Source organism: Equus asinus, chromosome 20 (assembly GCF_041296235.1).
Source record: "Equus asinus isolate D_3611 breed Donkey chromosome 20, EquAss-T2T_v2, whole genome shotgun sequence".
Taxonomy (NCBI): domain Eukaryota; kingdom Metazoa; phylum Chordata; class Mammalia; order Perissodactyla; family Equidae; genus Equus; species Equus asinus.
In genome coordinates this window covers 68,483,193-68,501,884 of record NC_091809.1, presented here as the reverse complement: position 1 = coordinate 68,501,884, position 18,692 = coordinate 68,483,193, and the positions used below count along the sequence as shown (strand labels likewise).

Here is an 18,692-nt window from a genome sequence, read left to right as displayed (position 1 = left end):
AGGCTTCCTAGGGCAACTCCGTGTTCTCCCATCTCTAGAAAACCCAAACAAATGAAGCTGAGATGTATTTATTCATCTCACAAGCAAACGTTTTGTTGAGCAGCTGTCATGTGATGTTCACCTCTGGGATACAGAGAGAAAAGACCAACCTCTATTGTCAAGAGGCTCCCAGTCTGGTGGAGAGACAGACACAATACCAGAGGAAGATGAGGATGAAGCATTGTGAGAAGTGATATCACAGAGTTAAAGACCAGGTGCCACTGGGAACACAGAAATGCCACCTGGACTGTCAGTCATCAGGAAAAGTCCTGGGCCTGGTGGGGTAGCAAAGAACTGAAAATAAAGGTGTTACGGTTGAGAGATCTGCTGACATTCATAAGAGTCAGCATTACTGAGTCCAAGGGCAGTGCTGATTTTGGGTGTTGTCATGGGTATGCTTCCCGATGTCAAGAACCATTTATGCAGCAAAGATCTCCAACATCCACCCCTCTGCACATGGTTTTCTGTGTATGAATGAATTGTATCAATGCTTAATAAATACTGTATAACGATCTGATCTGCCCAATGAAAAAACGTACTGAGAGAAGTCACTTGTTTCAAATTGACCTGAATCAGAGCCAGAGGAAAGGAACCTTCAATCACCACAAATCTGGTTTGAATTTGGAGTGGCACATTTTGAAATGAAAAGAACCCGAATCCTATTTTCAACTCCTTGAACTTGCTACTTCCTCATAATCAGTACTTTTTTCACTTTGCTGAAAATCAACTGTATTTGGTAAGTGGTTATTTTCAGGTGAACACTGTTATCAGATATGAAAATACATGATGTTCTTCCAGCTTCCTTTGACAACAGCTGTGGGCAGCAAGGTACTGGTTCACAGTGACATTTTTGTTATACAAATAGTTTGATGCAGTTTACTTTTGAGAAATTACACTGACATTCATGGCCAACATTTGGCCTGGTGAAATGAAATGGGTATTAACTTGTTTAGCCTAAGTATCCCCAAAATAATGGTAAATAGACCTTTGATGAATTCAAAATGAAAAGAGGGTGTATGTTCTTTAAGGCAATATACTAGCATTTATTTTTAATAATACTTTGCTGATTCAATTAAGATCAGGTAGAAAAATCAATTGCTATAATTTGTTCACCAACCTTTTTGAAAGGCTTTTTCCTTCTCTTTGGTTTTAGGGCTCCTTAGTTTAGATGGATTTCTGTTTAAATTTCTTTTTTTGCATCAGTCAATGAATAACGTATTTCATTTTAGCAAGCAGACAAAAGTTTTCATTCTGTGCTTAGATCTTTTTTGGAGGTGCCCTCAAGAAATAAGACTGAAGCAATAGCAACTATAACTTGTAGGCAAATTAAAAGACAGTGAGGTAGATAAACTCTAACTACTTTTTTAACTCTAAGATCTTGTGCAACTTATACTAAATGATTACCTCACTTTAATATTGCATAGCAGAGTTTCCTTTGATTGGTAAAAGAATGTCTTAATTTACAAACAGATCATGTTCCCAAAGTCTGTAAGCCGGTTATTTTAAACTTGGAATGCTTTTCCCACAGAAATATGTTATAAATGGTGGTCTAACTAGACTAGTCCACATAAGCATATTTAATTCATAACATAACTTATCTATTGTACTGAAATATAGGGGTTGACAATAAGTACACGCAATATACAAATCATTTTTAAAATAGTGATTTTGAATGAAAAACTAAAATTTCATCTCAGGAAACTTGAGCAAAAGAAGATTTAAATAGAGGTCAAGAGGGTAGATGAAAACTTTTGGTGAGGATAATGAAGTGGGATCCTGAAACTATTCATACTTTAGTATTTGATGACATTTGTTCATTTATAATATTTGATGACATTTGTTCATTTATAATATTGTGTCAAAACATGTAACAGGTGTAGCACTAAATATCCTTTTTGCTTACTAGCCATGATTAGTGTTGAACTCTAGTTTATAAGAAGAGAACAGAGCGAAAAGTCCTCTTCTCTGAAGTGGTGACAGTCATTAAACAAGTAACTTGAAAGGACGCATTTGTAGCCCTTCTCACTGTTACATCTCCCTATGTGATCATTTGATAAATGGTGACTTCTCCACTAGCCCAAAGATCCAAGAGGGCAGATATCTCATCAGTTTTAGCTAAACCTTATGTCCCAGCACCGAGCACAAGTACATAGCTGCCAAGTACATAGCTGCTCGATAGTAGTTTTGGAATGAATGAATGAATAAAAAAGAAAAAGAGTCTAATGAATATAGAACTGTAGGTGTGTTAAAAATGAGTGTCTGAAATTACATTTATTATTAGTCTCTGTGTAGCCAAAGAGGGGAGAGTCACAACCAAAGACAGGGGTCTAAAAATAAACTTCCCTTAGAATAAGGACAATTGGTAAGACAATTTACTTGGTGAAAACTAAGTAGTTAGGTCTAAGTTTTGTTTGCTTGTTGCTTCAAAATAGGGGGATTAGGATTGATCTGCCTGAGGATAGATAAGTGGCAAAGAGGTGTCACGCAAGTACACTCAGTGGGGTGCTTACGAAGGTTAGGGGGGCAGGAGGAGAGGTCTGCACAGCGTACAGGCAATGGGGTGGGTGGAAGCACTGTCTGCAGAGAATTGAAAAAGGAAAGTTACAAAGAAAAGTCAGTCTGCTTTTTAATATTACTAAATGCCTGCAATTCTGTAAAAAATAGTAAAAAATATTCTTCTGCAACAAGATCTTTTTTGGCATAAGTTCTAAAAACTTCCTGCAGTTACTGCTGTTTTAATTTAGTTACTATTGAGTTCTAATTTGGAGTTTTTTAGTTTGTAAGCTCCAAATCAGTGCATTTAAATTACTTATCTTTTAATAAGCTTTGTGCTCTAAGTGGAAGTTAATTCAGAAGTATTGTGGGTCCTCAACACAGGTGGCCTTGGCTACACGTGTTTCTTTTAAGAGTGAGTTCTTAAGAGTTTGGAATCATCCAACTCCATTTCAGGTACAGTTTGTGCCTCCAATCCCTGAGGTGCTACATGTTCCTTTTTTTAAATGGTAGATTTGAAAAAGCAATGCTAGCACAGTAATTAAAAAGTTGAAGAAAAGAACTTGAGCTCTGTATTAAATTTTCTCATGCACAACATTTTCCTTAATCTGGGCTCCAACAAGGGTCTTTTGAGGGACTCTGAAACTACTGAAACAGAATGCAAAAATGCATGTGTGTATATGTGCATTTTAAAAAAGAAGTTCCATAGGTTTAATCAAAGAGGTCTGTGACCCAAAAATCATAAAGAGCCGCTTGGATAAAGTGTATCCAATGTCTCCTCTATATTCTTCAATGCTTTATAATACACAGAGTCAAATGAGGAAACATTTTCTATAAAAATATTTGTTACAATTATACTTATATGTCAAGTATATGACGTATGTCATTCTTAATTATAACATGTGATTTTGCAAAAACTGAATTTGAAATCTAAGGAGGTTTATTTATTAATGAAGAGCAAAAAGGATATAAATGTTCCCATCCACAAGTGATCCTTTTATACATATAAATTTTATGGATTGAATGCTGTTGAATATCTGGAACATCATCATTTTGCTGTATTTGAATAAAGGTTTGGCCTGTAATAGCCATGTGGATAACAAAGTATCATTCCAGATCTGGAGTTAGAATCATAGAATTTCAGCATGGAAGGGATACTAGCAGAGTCTGAACTTTGTTCTGGCTTCTAGCACTGACTTAAACTCAGATGGTCTAAAATAGTTGCCTAATGATCTGCCTCTAAAAGAATAATAATAGCTAAAATTTGTTGGGTATTTACTATATGTTGAGCACATGCTTTTGTGAATTATCTCATTTATCCTTATAATAATATTATCAGATAGCATTATAGGTCCTCTATTACATATGAAGGAACTAAGACCTAGAGAAATGAGGTAATTTATCCAAGACAATACAGCTTGAAGGTGGGAAGTGAGGATTCTAAGTCAGTCTGCCTCCCTCCAGAACCTGTTCTCTTAACCACCACCCTAAACTGACTCCCTGCCATAATATAACGTGACCGTATCTGTTTTCAAAAAGTCGTATCGCCAGAGTTTCTTGACAGACCCGGTCCTAGTCCAAGTTGATACACATCTGTCCTTTGATTAATTACTTCCAGGGAAGGAAATTCCACCACTTTCCTCAATAGGCCATTGTGGTAACAAATTCTTCTTTAGAGGAAACCTTTGTTGAATGTTAATGGAAGGCTAACAACAAGGTAGGCACTGCCTCAACTGTCACACTAGGCAAGTTCCTCCCGGATCACCGATTTTATGATCACAGATACAAACTGAATGGGATTAATAAGAACAGATCTGGGTGGGATATAGTTGATCACAAACAGGAGCCAGTGTGTGTGTGTGTGTGTATGTGTGTGTGTGTGTGTGCATATATGTGTATATATATACATACAGTAGTCCCCCCTTATCCACTGGGGGTATGTTCCAAGATCCCCACTGGATGCCCGAAACTGCAGATAGTACAAAACCCTACAGACACTAGTTTTTTCCCATACATACATACCTATGATAAAGTTTAATTTATAAATAAGTCACAGTAAGAGATTAACAACAACTAACAATAAAATAGAACAATTATAACAATACGTTGTAATAAAAGTTATCGTAGGTGTTAGCGACCTCAGCATGTGAATTTTTTTCTTTCCTTATTAAGTCAAGAACTTTCACCTTTTCACTTAAAGGAAGCACTTGACGGCTTCTCTTTGGCATATCACTTTGCCAGCATCGCTGTGCTTGTGCTTTGGGGCCATCATTAGGTAAAGTAAGGGTTGCTTGAACACAAGTGCTGATACCTTGACAGTGGACCTGATAACCGAGGTGGCTACTAAGTGACTAACTGGCGGGTGGCATGTGCAGTGTGGATAGCTGGACAAAGGGATGATTCACATGCCCAGCAGGACACAGCAGGATGCCATGAGACTTCATCGTGCTATTCAGAACAGGGTGCAATTTAAAATGTATGAATTGTTTATTTCTGGAATTTTCCATCTAATATTTTTGGACCGTGGTTGACCGTGGGTAACTGAACCACGGAAAGCAAAACCACAGATAAGGGGATACTACTGTATATGCTATAGGGCATTTCAAAAACTCATTTGACTATTCGTTGATGTAAATATTTAGGATTGATGGTAGGTGTTTAGCCTGGAATGGGAAAGGGGAGCATTTATTCACGGACTCCCATCTCCCATTGGTCAAAGATTTACCACGAGGTGTTTAATCTCTCAGACTTCTTTCTGGGTTTTATTTTACACTGAAACTTCAACCAAGAAGCTTCTGGGTGGGAGGAGAGATTTAAGAGAGGCCTAGGGGCAGACACTGTCAGATTGCACCTGTGAAGCTTGTTGGAGCCCACGTAGAACTGGTTGCCCTTGCAGTGGCTAAAAGAGACATATGAGGCCCAGAGGATTTGAAGTGGTGCACCGAGGTGTGATGTAGCAAGTAATATTATTTTATTATAGAGTCACAGTTTTTCATCTTTTGGCCTCCTTTCCTATAAGGACTTCAATGTTCTATATATCATACTCATTCTGTCTAACAAAAGATTCTCAAGCTTTCATTATGTTCTTAATCTTTGAATATTTATTGAGTATTTACTAATATTCATTTAGTATGTCAAGCTTTGTGTAGGGAACTGGGGATAGAAATGTAAATATAAGCAGATTTTCTGCTGTCATAAAGCTTACTGTTTTATCAACTCTGTGCCTACCACAGTACTGACACATAGTAGGCACTTCTTAAATAAAATGGTCTTCGAATACAATCAGTATTAAAAAGGTACTAAATGCTATTCAAATCTTAAAATGACCAGAGGGGTGTCCCCCTAGATGAAGCCCTCTATCATCCTTGCAGGGTGTCTCCTTTCCCCAGGCTGTGATGGCTTATGTCTGCCCTGGGAGTAAAGACTGTTTACTTTATTATCTATGTACTGCCTGGGGATAGGCAAGGTTGAAATTTAGACAGATTTCTGTATTTATCTGTAATGTGCCTCCAAGGCATAAGAGAACATTCTGAGGAATTGGAATCCAGGAGCATCCCCAGCAGCAGCAGCAGTGGCCACACCTACACTCACCTGGCAGTCTTCCCAGACAGAAGGTGGAAGATTCCCTGTCTGATTGCCAGCACTCTTTCCTTGAACATCCCAGTGGCCAACCACCCACCAGCTGACTCTACCGGAAGTACCTGGTTTCAGGAGCCAACTTGTTTCAACACGCTGGCAGAAGCACTCAGGTGGGAAATACACTGATTCATTAAAGTCTCAGATGCACAGTTAGCTGCATTCTGTTGATCACAGGAAAATGCCATGCCAGGGACATATTTATATGGTAATAAACTTCTCAATGCCTTAGAAAGCTGCTGAAATAAAAATAAAATCAGAATAAAATTATTCACATGATAACATTTTGGAAGGCAGGTAAGTCTTCCTAGTCCTGTTGGTGATTTCCTTCATTCCAGACCCATCTTCTGGCCCCCTGTGACAAGGAAGCCCTAGGTAAGTAACATCATGCTGATTACCTCCGAATTAGCTGATGTATGTGGAGCTGTCATTATTCTTTAGTACTCACATTAAACTCTCAGGGCGGAATGACCAGAGCATGCAGGTGCTTTATGGGGCAGTCAAGGCAGCCAGGCTGCTGGAGGCTTTCAAGGGAGAACTTTCCATCTGTGGGGAGCGGGGGTGGGGGGGGGGGGCTAGGGTGTAGCTGGGACAGCGTAGAGGCCCTGGGCTGGGAGCTGGAAGGACAGAAAGGTAAAGGCAATTAGCTCTTCAAAGGGCTCACTCTGGTAACTGAGCACAAAGCCTGCCAGTACTAACCCCTACCTGGCTCCCTAAAGAGAAGTGCAGGGTTCAGAAACAGTAATGATTTGTGCCAGAGAATAGATCTGCGGGCCTGGCGCGCCTCTCTCCCTGTGCCAATGGGAGAGTTGGGGAGAAACCGCCTGGGAGAGAGCATCCGAGGCAACGCGCCGGCTTGCGCGCCTGCTTTAGGGACAGATGTGCGTTGCTGCGTGTGTGTGGTGGGGGCGGGAGTGTGTGGGAGGTGTGTGTGTGGGGGGGGGCAGGGGTGTGTTAAGACTGCCTCTCTGCTTTGAGGGGAAGAAAGGCAGAAGTGCGAGGTTACACAGAGCGGGGAACAAGTGAAGGCTCCGCTGCTGAAGAGTGTCTGTGCAGGGTTGTGGTCTGGGAGTCCTAGGAGGGGTGTGGGTGCAGAAGTTACTGGAACAAGTGGACTGACAGGTTGGAGTTGCAAATCGTGAAGCCCCAAATGAATCACTCATTCCCTTCAGAGTACCTCTCCTCCATTTGACAAAAATGTTTAAAATGATTTGGGGGTAGAGAAGGAGGGACGAGAACGCGCCACATTATCTTTTTAGTCTAATACTCCCCCCCTTCTCCACAAGAGTATCAGATGACCCCAGGATCCAAAAATGGGTGGGAAAGTAGTAGGCGCCCAGTCTAGGAAGCACATTTGGAATCAAGAGGCACAACATTTGATGATTTAATCTTCAAGCTACAAACTAACCTTGGGATCTTAGATAAGCCATTTTAACTGCGATGTGCCTCAGTTTCCTTCTCTGTCCTAGGAGAGTAGCACGTGCTCGACCTCTGCGCGGGGCTGTGGTGCCGGTCGGAGTGAAAGCGGTGTATGTAAGCATTCTGAAGCCGGCAGCACGCTCTGCCCGCGGCAGGAAGGCAAGCTGGTGTTATTCTCGAGCCCCGAGAGAGACGGCTGGAGGAAGACTCCAGCTCTAAAATTAGTCCGGCTTCCAGGCCCGGCGCCGGGAGCGCCCTACGGCTCGCCGCGCCTCCCCCAGATTCCCCCTCCTCGCCCGCCCCCTCTCCCCCGCGCCGCACTCCGAGATCGCTAGTCATCCTGGACGCCGAGGCTTCTCTCCCCCTCGCCCTTTTCGCTCGCGGTTTGGGAGGAGGAGACAGCGCGAGAGAAGCGAGAGGGGGAGACTCGAGAGAGGGGCTTGGCTGTGCGTCGGCGTCGACGGTGATGGGGAGCTGGGAGCCGCGAGGCGGCGAGCAGTAGCGGCGGCGGCGGCAGCTCGGAGCAGCCACAAGAGCCGGCGCTCCTCCCGGCAGGCTGCGCTGTGATCTGGGTTGCGGACCGGGATCTCGCGCCCCCGTCCCCCTCCTCCCGCTGCCGTTCTCCTCCTCCCGGCTCCCCTCCTCCGCCTGCGAGCCCCCGCGGCGGCGGCGGCGTCCCGAGCGCCGAGCGCCTCTGCTCGCGGCTCTGGTCCCGGCGAGCGCGCGGCGGGCACTGCGGCGGCAGCGGCCGGGTGGCCGGTTCGCCCTGGCCAGGAGCGCCCGGAGAGGAAGACCACGGGGGAAGCGCCTGGTAGAACCGTGGATCGCCGGCGGAGGCAAGGGTGCGTGGGGGATTTTTAGCGTGATTATTTGGCTGCCGGGCGCACCGGCTGGAGCGCGTCTGCCGGACCACAGCTCCAGCTGCCGGGTGCAAATGGGCTGAGAGGTGGGCTCCGGGAGGCGAAAGCCGGCAGAGCGCGTGGGGGAAACTTTTCACCTTGTAAAGTTCTTGCCTCGGTAGAGCTCCGAGCCGTCGCCGCCGTAAGAAGGAGGGAGGGAGGCTCGGTCCTGCGGCGGTAGCCCGGAGGTTGGCTTGGAGAGTTGGCCAAGTTTGAAGGCTGAAGATTTGGGGAGGAGGCGCGGCGGGCCTTGCGGATCAGTGCATCCATCCCTGGGCCCCTGGAGCTCCTGGTGCCCGCTGCAGGTGGATGAGAGGGTCCAGGCGGCGAGACTGGTTGGTGGCCGGTACCTGTCGGGCGCTGTGGCAATGTTCAGAGGCCTATGGATGCACTTGGTGGACCCGGTGGCGCAAGTTGGGTCGTCTCCTGGCAAGGCGCCGGTCGAAGCAGGGAGCCCAGACTCCAGTTTCGCCGAGGAGGGGAAGGGGTTACTAGCCAGTCCTGCGGTCCACTTCACGCTTGACTCCGGCTTGCGGGGGTCATTGGCAGGGTGAGACGTACTGAATGGCAGCGGCTCTCGGGCTGGGGCGACAGCCTTTTACGGAGTGCCAGGAGGAGGGACTTTTCCTGCTATCTTGATAGGGAGAGGGAAACCGGAGAGTGCACGATTTTTGGCGGGCGTGCGTGAAGGTTGCTTGTCTTTGAAAAGAAAGCAGCCCGGGTCTGACGGTCCTGGGGGTGCGTTATAGCCGCCTTTGGGTCGGGGGCGCGGGAATGCACCAGCGCGCCAGTTCTGCCCTCCGGGCCCCTTCTCGCGCCGTGCTGGGTGGACTCCCCTCACCAGGACCAGCGTGAGTGCGGGGACCGAGTGGGAGTTTGAGGGGCACGGGCGGGGAGGCAGCCGAGATGGCCGGGACTGTCTTCGCGCGGCGCGCGGTGCGCGCCAGGATTCCGCCAGTGGGGGTCGCTGAGCTAAAGTGCATCAGGCCCCCGGCTTGCGCGAGGTGGTCAACCCGGGTATTTTTAGCTGTCCTGTGGTCTGTATTCCTCCCTCCCGCTGACTTTTGTCGCGTGTGCTTTGCGAGATGGTTAAACATTGACCATGATTAGGCTTCGCGGAAAGCAACTTTTATGGTTCACTTTTCCCTGCCCCGCTTTTGTTGGGGGGTGGGGGGCGCGCTTGGGGCAAGGATGCGGGGGTGGCGGGAGTTTGGATTCCAGCTAAGGGAGCCTTTCGAGTAGCCTGCGACAAGAGGAAAGAGGGGGCGCTCCCGGGATGTGTGTGTGGTGGTGGTGGCATCCTGCGGCTGCAGCTCCTTGTAATAATGGGGGCAAGCCAGGCACTGGAAGGTGGTCCTGGAGCGGATGTGAGCAGGGAGGGAGCCTGCAAAGAGCTGGCGAGGTCGCCGTGGGGGACTAGGAGAGGCTCCCAAGAGGAAGAGGCGCCTGCGGCCGGAGTGTGGGCGGTCGGTGGCTGTGGCTCGCGGCGTCTTCCCGACACCCGGCGCCTCGGCCCCGGGCTCCTTCCCACCACCGCCGCGCGCGCACTGGGACTCCGCTTCTGGTTTGGGCGAACCTGCAGCCGCCGCGGCGGGAGGGAGGGAGGGAAGCGCGGATCCGGCTAAGGATTGAAGAGTCTTTTCTCCATCTCGCCCCTCCTCCCTCTCCTCCCCGCCCCCAGACTCCCGCGCGTTTGTTTTCCAAGTTGGATCCCACTTCCATTTACAAGTGTCAGACAACCCGCGCGAACCTCCCCCACTCACCCCGGCCCCAGCCAGACGGGGGGGGGGGGGGCGAGCTGTCTGGGGATCGCCTAGGGCTGTGCGACGCTCCCACGGGGGACTTGACCAGCTTGGGTTCATATGTACGGGTCCTTGATGTTTAAAAGATACACATAAACAAACAACGACAACCAAACCACTCCTAGCCACTTGTATTCCGCCGCTTTTCTCTTCCTCGCCTCGGACATATTAATTTTCTGGCCCCAACGCTTGTCTTTTCAAAGGCGATCACGGGTAGTGGGAGGAAGGGGGCGGGGGAGCAGGCCGACCAGTTCATCACGGTGGATTTGTGCTCCTGGCTTTGTTGCTAGGATTAGATTCTCTGATTGCACCGGGGCCGAGTTAAAATAAATGCAGAGACTGAGAACCAGCCAAAAAGACTGCAGACGACTTTGCGCCTGATCCAGGCGGCAAATTCAGGCGGTGGAATGGGGGAAGCCCGCGATCTAGGAATTGAGGACTGCGGTGCCCACTTCTCAGTGTGGATCAAAGAGCGTCCAGATTTCGCCTCCAACGGCAGGCACTGAACTTCTCTTAACGTTTATCTAACGCTTGAACGTTGTCCTGTTTTGTGACGTGGCCATTTGAATCTGAGAAGGAAAGGAAGGGAGGGGATTGAGTGAGAGGAGGAGGGAGAAGAGATTGAGAGATTGAGATTCTGCAGAATCCTGAAAATTGCACGGAGTCAACTGCTCCTGCTTTTTTTTTTTTTTTTTTGAGTTCTTATTCCTAAATTGGAGCAGTTGAGCAGTGAGAGAATAAAGGACAGCCAAGAAAACCAGGGCGCCAAAAGACAAAGACAAAAAATGCATGATAATGTTCGCGCTTTGATGTGCTTTTTTTCTAATAGGGTTGGAGTGGGGGAAGGGTTTTTAACATTTTACAAGGAGAAGAGTTGTCTCAGCATCAAACCAAATGCTAATGTTTAATCATGAATCCTTGTTGCCTTTTTGGAACTTGGACAATGAATGGTACTGGGGCCAGTTTCTATGCACCGTGCACTGGGAAAAGAAAGTTCCCAGAACTGTCCACTTATAATGTCTTCATATCTGAGCCACACAGAGAACTCCACATGAAAGGCAGCTGGCTCAGAGATCAGAAATCGGTCAGCTGCTGGGCTGGCTCCATCTCTTGTAGCTGCAGGATTTTCACAGCCAGTGTTTGTTGACCAGTGACTGGCTATCAAGCCCCGCCCCCCTTTTTTCAAATTTTATTTATTCTAGATCCTGGCAGAGTCATTTGGGGGATTTTTTTTTTAATCGTCAGTGCCCAGTCTATGTGTTAACTAGCAATTACTGTTGTGCTGAGCTACTCAAAAGTGAAATGAGTAGCAATAAACTGAGTGGATGCCCACTGACCTGTATGCTATATGGTTATTTTGCCTGCTCACGGCTTTTTGTAAGGCAGCAGCTCTTCAGGCTGCTTGCATAACATTTTGATGTGTCAGGTTGTGTTATCATCCTTGCTTTCTTCATACACTGCAGAATGACCTGCTCTAATCCGGCTGATGAATTATGTCAAATAGAAAGAAGTAGGCAGTTCCAGCAAGGAGAGGATATTTACTCATTACCGGCTGCTCTGAGGAGCACTCCCCATGGCTGTTGTGTTGTTATGTTATATTAATAGCTCATAATGCAAATAGGACGAACGAGCTGCTTTATCTTACCATTTGTGGAGCTGGGTGTGGCATTCAGTGATACCTCACATCTGTCCAGTTGACTGGTGGGTTGGCTTTTTCCTTTGGGACAGGAGGGAAAGGATAATACTGGGGATGTTAGTTTCTTCCATTGTGGGTCATTCCTAGGTTTTTACCTTCTGCAGGAGCATGGAGTGGGGATCGTCTGATGGGATCAGGTGTGCCAAGTGGATTGATTGGCACATCCATTTGGATTGATTTCCGTTGATAGCTGGGAAGGACTATTGATGAACTGTTGTTTTTGCTGATTGTGACAAACACCAGGGAGGAATGAAAATGTAAAAAAAAAAGTATTTGACAGACCTAGAGGGAAAGACATGTCTCCTGCCCGCTTCCTTCCTGCAGACAAGAGAGCCCCTGATTTCCCCAGATATGCATAGTCTTAAAAAAAATAAAGAAACACAACCCCTGTGAATATTGCTTCTTGATAACATTTTCTGAAACATTTTTCAATCTCTGATTGTTGAATATGTCGTTGTGAGCACCTTTCTACTTTATGTGGGGCTTGGGTCTAGGTTTTATAGGCTGTCCTCTTGAGGGTGACCACAGTGCCTACTGCCTAATAGGCACAAATGAATACTTGTGGCTTAGGTGACTTCCTCTGTGGAGACCCTGAGAGTAGGTATCTTTTCTTTGTTTGGGACAATTTGATTCTATGGGCTTCTCAAGCTTAGCGATTTTTCTCTCACTTAAAGAGTATTCCTTTAATAAGTTTTCTTCTTTCTTTGTTTACATTGCCTCCTTTTCCTCAAATTTCTTCCAAAGAATAATTTTAGGAAAGCTTGCCTTTCCTTTAAGAAAGAAAAACAAAAAGATTCAGTTTAATGTCCCAGATTGAATTTATTGAGAACATATTTAACACTTGTTTAGCGGCTACCAAAATAGGCTCTCAGTTACATGTAACAGTGACAAATGACCATTCTAGTAGTTCTGGATTGGAATGGCAATCCCAGGTTACTTTTGATTTTAGCCTATTCTAGAACTGAGTTATTTTTGTATTAAGTAGAAGGGGTGAAAGTTTGAGAATGGGTTTGCTGGCATGATGATGATCAGAGAAAATAGAGAACAGATTTCAAAACTTAATGATCAAATTCTTCATGTAATCAAAGTGTGTCACTTCTTTCACTGGATAGATAAATGAATGTGGAGGCCTGGGAGGAGGTATGAGGAGGAGTGTGGGATTGTCCTTCTTTAGACAATGCTTCAGCAGAAGGCTGCCTTGCTTGGACAGGAAAATTGTACAGGGGACCTTGAGAGGCATCCTTGAACAGATTTTAGTATTGCACCTTTCTGATCTTTCAGGATTATAGTCTCTATTTAATAAAGGAAATTTGTTTAATTAACTCTTGCCCTTGTATGTCTTAAAGTTATCCCTCGGTTTTTATTCTGTAAAATTACATGGAATTTAAAATCCTTTCCTTTCTTAAAAAAAAAAAAAAAGAAAGCTTCAGGGGGCCAGCCTGGCAGCCATAGTGGTTAAGTTCATATGCTCTGCTTCTGTGGCCCGGGGTTCGCAGGTTCCAATCCTGGGTGCGGACCTAGAGTTGCTCATCAAGCTACACTGTGGCAGCATCCCACATAAAAAAAATAAGAGGAAGATTGGCACAGAGGGCAGCTCAGGGCCAATCTTCCTCACTCACATACAAAAGGCTTCACTTTTAGTTTTTGCTTTTTTCTATTTTCTTTTTCTTTATTTCTTTGATCTCTTTAAAAATTTCATTTCTTTTAAATTTCTTTCCAGTAATATTTACTGAACGTACCTCCCTTTGCAAGGCAGTGGGCAGGATTCAGATACATCCTTTGTAAAAGTAAATTATAACTTTTGCTTTTATGTGCTTGTTTGGGAAGATGGGAGATACCCATGTGTGCAAATTAGAAATCAATGCATGGCCATATCTGTTAATTGACAAAAGAATGTCACTGAACAGGGTCCTAGAGGAGAAGGGAGAAATTAACATGAGCTGAAGTAAACTTTTAGGAGAAATATAAAGTGAATATAATCCAATGTGATAATTCTTTGTGAAACCCTAATGTAGGCAAGACACTACAAAATTAAGCGAATCTTTCAGTCCTTTAGGACAGGGCTCCTTTTTGGGAGAACATACTCATGGAACAGGCCAAATAGGCTGTTGGAATATTATTCAATATTTTGGGAAGACACCAGAATTTATTCAGGCCCTTTTCTCCATTATCTTTTTGTGCCTCCTCCCAACTTCAAAGAGAACCTTTAGGCATTTTAAATGTGTCTGGGAGCCTGAATGCAGGTGTGTCTGCATGCCCCACTGCCTCCCCTGCATACCCATGCACACACTGTGGCTTCTAGTGGTTACTTCAGCAATTCTGGCTTTTTCGATTGACTATTGGTGGTATCTAAAAAGTACTGGTACAAATTATCTGCCTTTTGGGGGATCCTTTAAAGAATCATTTATTTTTGCCGTTTCAATAATATTTAATGGGTGTTTATGGCACTACCTATTATTATTCAACAGTTAACTCTGTGGGGCTTCTCACACCACCCCAAGCTCCCCAAAATGATCCTAAAGCAGAGTTCTCAAGCTTGACTGAACTTTAGAATCACCCAGAAGCTTTTAAAACAACTGATGCACAAGTTGCATCCAGACCATTTAAATCAGAATCTCTGGGGGTAGGACCCGGCGTCTTTATTTTTAAAGTTTTAAAGCCTCACAGCAGATTTCACTGGGTAGGTTGTGCATCAGATCTGGAACGAGAGTTCCCTCCTATCCAGAGCTCCAGACCTCGGGGAATTTGAATGAAAAATCAAGAACATGTGCTCTGCATTCTCCTGCTGTGGATGTAACCCCCCCCACAAACTCCATTCTGGGTTGAAGTTGAGCTGCACTGGCCCTGAAGGAGGTGGCTAGGAAGGTTCAGGGCTTCCATGCTCCTGCATTTTGGGGTCTCAGTTTTGCCAGTTGTTAGCATTCCTTCTGTTGCCTGATGTGGATTTATCCTGTTTCACTCTTCACTTCCTTCTCCAGGAGCTGGTAAAGGAAATTTGGAAGGTTTCAAGCATTTCCACAAACGGAAATTCTTCCTCTTTTCATCTTGGACTCTTGCTCTGGGGTGTTTTTTTTAATGTAATTCTGAATTTGGGGGATGGGCTCAATGTCATCCATCAATATTGACTCCACTCTCTTTTAATTTGTAGGGATTACAAGAGATGTGTGGCATAAAAAAATGAACCATGTCCTCAAAGAGCTTAGAGTCCAGTTGTGGCTAAAGATGGGTACACTTAAAAACCCCACAGCGCTATTTAATGTTGGAGGTGGAGGGAACCTACTCCGTTGGGCAGGCATGCTTCTGGCACGTGCTAGAAGAAACTTCTTTCCTTACAGACTGATGTAGTTGGCTATTCTTAGTTCCGTGTTTTCGGCTTACTTATGAATGTCAGAGTTAGCTTTGGCACAGAGAACTCTCGTGTTCTGTCCTTTGGGAATTCAGCTTTCAGGTCTGTTGCTTGCTTTTTAACATTGAAAAAAAAAGTCAAGTAAATGGTACACTTAGTAATGCTTGGTTCCGGAATGTGGGTGAAAAGGCCAAAACGTTCACCTTGGATGGTCACCATGACTTGCTTGTACATGTCCTTTGCAACGCAGTGGCAAATAATATTTCAGTTATTTTTGTATTTCTTTTCTTTTCTTTTTTGAGATGTCAGAGATAAGCCCCGCTGTTGAGTGAGGCATAGATATGAAAGGTTAACTGGAAGTTTAATGGTAACTTCGGGACTTCAACTAAATTAAATCCCAAACTATCTGACAAAAATTATAGCCTTTTCAGTATCGTGGGAAGGTTAAAAAGTGAGTACCCTAGAGCAGCTATTATGTTTCACATTTAGAAAGAAACTCCAAATTATTAATGCTACTAAATATCATTGAACATTACTTCACTTGTAAATATCTGAAAGCTTGCCAGATAATGCAGATTAAATCTAGTGACAAATGTGCTTAATGACAGTATAAATGTCATTTTTTTCTTTCAGATAAACACTATGTGCACACGCGTGTGTGTTTTCTTCAAAAGCAAAATGAGGCTATATCTTGGGGGGGTAGCTTGATCTTTTTTGAAATCTAGAGCATCTATTACAAATGACATTTTTTTTAAGTGTAAGTGTGTGATTAATATTTTCGGCATCTAAAGTCTATTCTGAAGACTGTGGTTTGAAACTCTCTGTTTGGCTCTAGGTGGTGGCTAAACGATGGCGGTTGGTCCTGTGATTGGCTGGACAGTGTGTTATGTGATTCGCGTGGCACGGTCTCATGCCAGGCTGGAGTTGGTAGCTACGGTTTCATCAGGTTGGCCTGGCTATAGAGAGCCTCACCAAAAAGAAATGTACACATGAAAGTGGGCCAAATGCAGACAACTTTACCATTGCCGGAGTTATGGAGAGAGTGAGGTGTGAATCTTTCCCACATTTCAAAACAAACCCCAAAGTCTCATAGTAACAGTTTCAATCAGATGAATCAGAATTCAGAAGTGTACAGTAATCTCCTTTGAGAATTTGGTACCTATCTGATAAGATTATAAAGGCATTTCAGAATGTCAATTAAATGGAAAAATATTCCTGGAATTGAATATAATTAAGAAATGTTGAAGTCTGGTGTCTACATATTCACATGCAGTATTAGATGTTTTAATTAGTGAACCAGGATTTAGATTTATTGACAGAAGTCTCTTTCTCATGGCATGTTTCACTCGTTAAAAGCTCATAATGTCTTGCATCATTTTAGCTGTTGGAACTTGACCATTTGCCATTTTGTGCTTCTTGACTTCCGTGATGTGTGCTTCTTTTTGACTTTGCAGCTGGTTAGGTTGGTGTTGCTTCTCCCATTGATGGCTGTTCCCAGAGAGTGAGCACATGATATTTCCTAACTTTATGAATTGTCATCAAAACATCAGACAAGCCTTCTTACTATTGAAAATCAAGGATTCTGGAGTAAAACTATTACAGTGGAATTTTTGCTCTAGCAGTTTAAAAGTAATTTGTGAGATTAATTTTTTCCTTATAACTATTAGCTCTATATTATATTTATCTGCTAGCAGAGTTTACACTTAAATCTGCATTTCTCCGAGTCCTTTTCAGTTTTATGGTTGATGGTTTAGTGATAGAAATCCTTTTTACTCCAGATTGTTGGCATGAGAAAAATTTCCCTTCATATAGGAGATTGGGAAATTCTTTCTTTTTTAATATCCTCATTGTGGGATATATATATTTTTTAACTGCATTGGATGATTATGAATTCTTGAAAGTACCACGATTAGTAAAGAAATAACTTGAGAATGTTGACAACAAGTGACGAAGGGAGAAACACAGCTCACGGAATCCTTGAGAATTTGTCACCACCTCTTTACAGTTTAAATTTTAGCTGCCTACCCTACTGGCATTATGTGAACAGCCAGTTTTGTAAGATTTCTTAATTCCTCATCTTCATAGGTATATTCTCTAACTAGGAGCTGTTTAAAGTAATCTAGCATTCCATCTTTCCTGTAGACATAGCAGATCATTCACAGTCTGGGTGAACTAAGTACACATTACATTGTTAGTCTTTCTGATGACCTGTGCTGGGTTCTTCAAATCCGTGTCATTGTTGGCAAAAATACATTGAGTGCTCTTATTACCTTTGACTGACTTTACATGGAGCTTATTATTAAATAAATGTGATGCCTGACCCTTCAAAAATTAGCTGTCTCAGTTGGATTATGTTTACCTAGATAGGCCCAGAAAAGGACATAATACACGTGTGACCCTAAGTCAGAAAGATGGCGCCAGCATCTTTTATTGAGATGAAGTGACATCATCTGCTTGGAAGTCCCTGGATTAACAATGGGACAATAATGTCTTCCATTTGTATTCAGGAGACAACTACTCCATTGAGGAAATTATGCAATCTAGGCAGTTGATTGGGAAATGGAAGACGAAAACATATTTTATTGCCAAATCAATTTCCTAGGTCTCCTTGAATTATCCAATAATTAGATAATCTTCTTTTAACTTTGGAAGTGCAGATTTTGTATGTATAATTATTTACATTAATCACTTTATTCCCAAGTTGTATTCAGCAATGCACACAGTCTGTTCAATTTATACTCTCTATATTTCTGTTAAATAGGTAGCATTAATAACATATACTTCTTCTCCCAAGAGAAAGAGGGAGATACTGGTACTTTATGAGATTTGCCAATTTCCTGCAGCTCATCAGTGGTTATTATAATAATCAAAGTGAATAAGCCGAGATTGCTCTTATACAGTAGATATGTTTTTAAATGTGAGTGTAAATCCCATTTTTCAAAGCAAATCACATTTGAAATGCATTCAATTAGGGAAAACTCACCGTTGAAGCAGATCCTGTGGCATGCTCTTTTGTGAAGTAAAGAATATTTTGCTTCTCCTGAATTTATCTGTTTTTTAACTATTTTTGTACATCACATTTCTCAAAGAGAGGCAAGAGTGTATGCATATGGGAAACATATTTTCTTTCAGATATGTGATGAGCTGAAAGTTAGAGTTTGACTTTCTCCCTCAGCACTGCTTTGTGGAGAAGCATCAGAGGAGAAGCTAAAAGGGGAAGACGGAGGAATGGGCCTGGAGGTGGAGAGGATGGAAATCTCCACCCCGTTTATGGAGAGGTTGAACAAGTGTTAAAGCTTAAGAGCTTCTGGGCAGTAGGCTCAGGCCAGTCTCCGCCCAGAATTACACCTCTGGCAATATTA

General features: G+C 43.9%; 2 protein-coding genes across 3 annotated transcripts in view; one reads left to right on the top strand and one right to left on the bottom strand.

The window, feature by feature from the left end:
* Positions 1–7,918: 7,918 nt before the first annotated feature.
* On the bottom strand, positions 7,919–9,469 carry LOC123278953 (basic salivary proline-rich protein 2-like). The gene is made up of 3 exons (XM_044753065.1): positions 9,328–9,469; positions 8,601–9,068; positions 7,919–8,508 (listed from the first exon to the last, which is right to left on the bottom strand). Exons 1-3 carry the CDS (start codon positions 9,467–9,469, stop codon positions 7,919–7,921), a joined length of 1,200 nt encoding a protein of 399 aa, XP_044609000.1.
* FAT3 (FAT atypical cadherin 3) overlaps positions 8,298–18,692 on the top strand; it is a 616,260-nt gene continuing 605,865 nt past the window's right edge. For both annotated transcript variants that reach the window (XM_070490463.1, XM_070490462.1), the window contains exon 1: positions 8,298–8,429. The gene's annotated coding sequence lies outside the window, so the exon portion shown is untranslated. The remainder of the gene's footprint in view (positions 8,430–18,692) is intronic.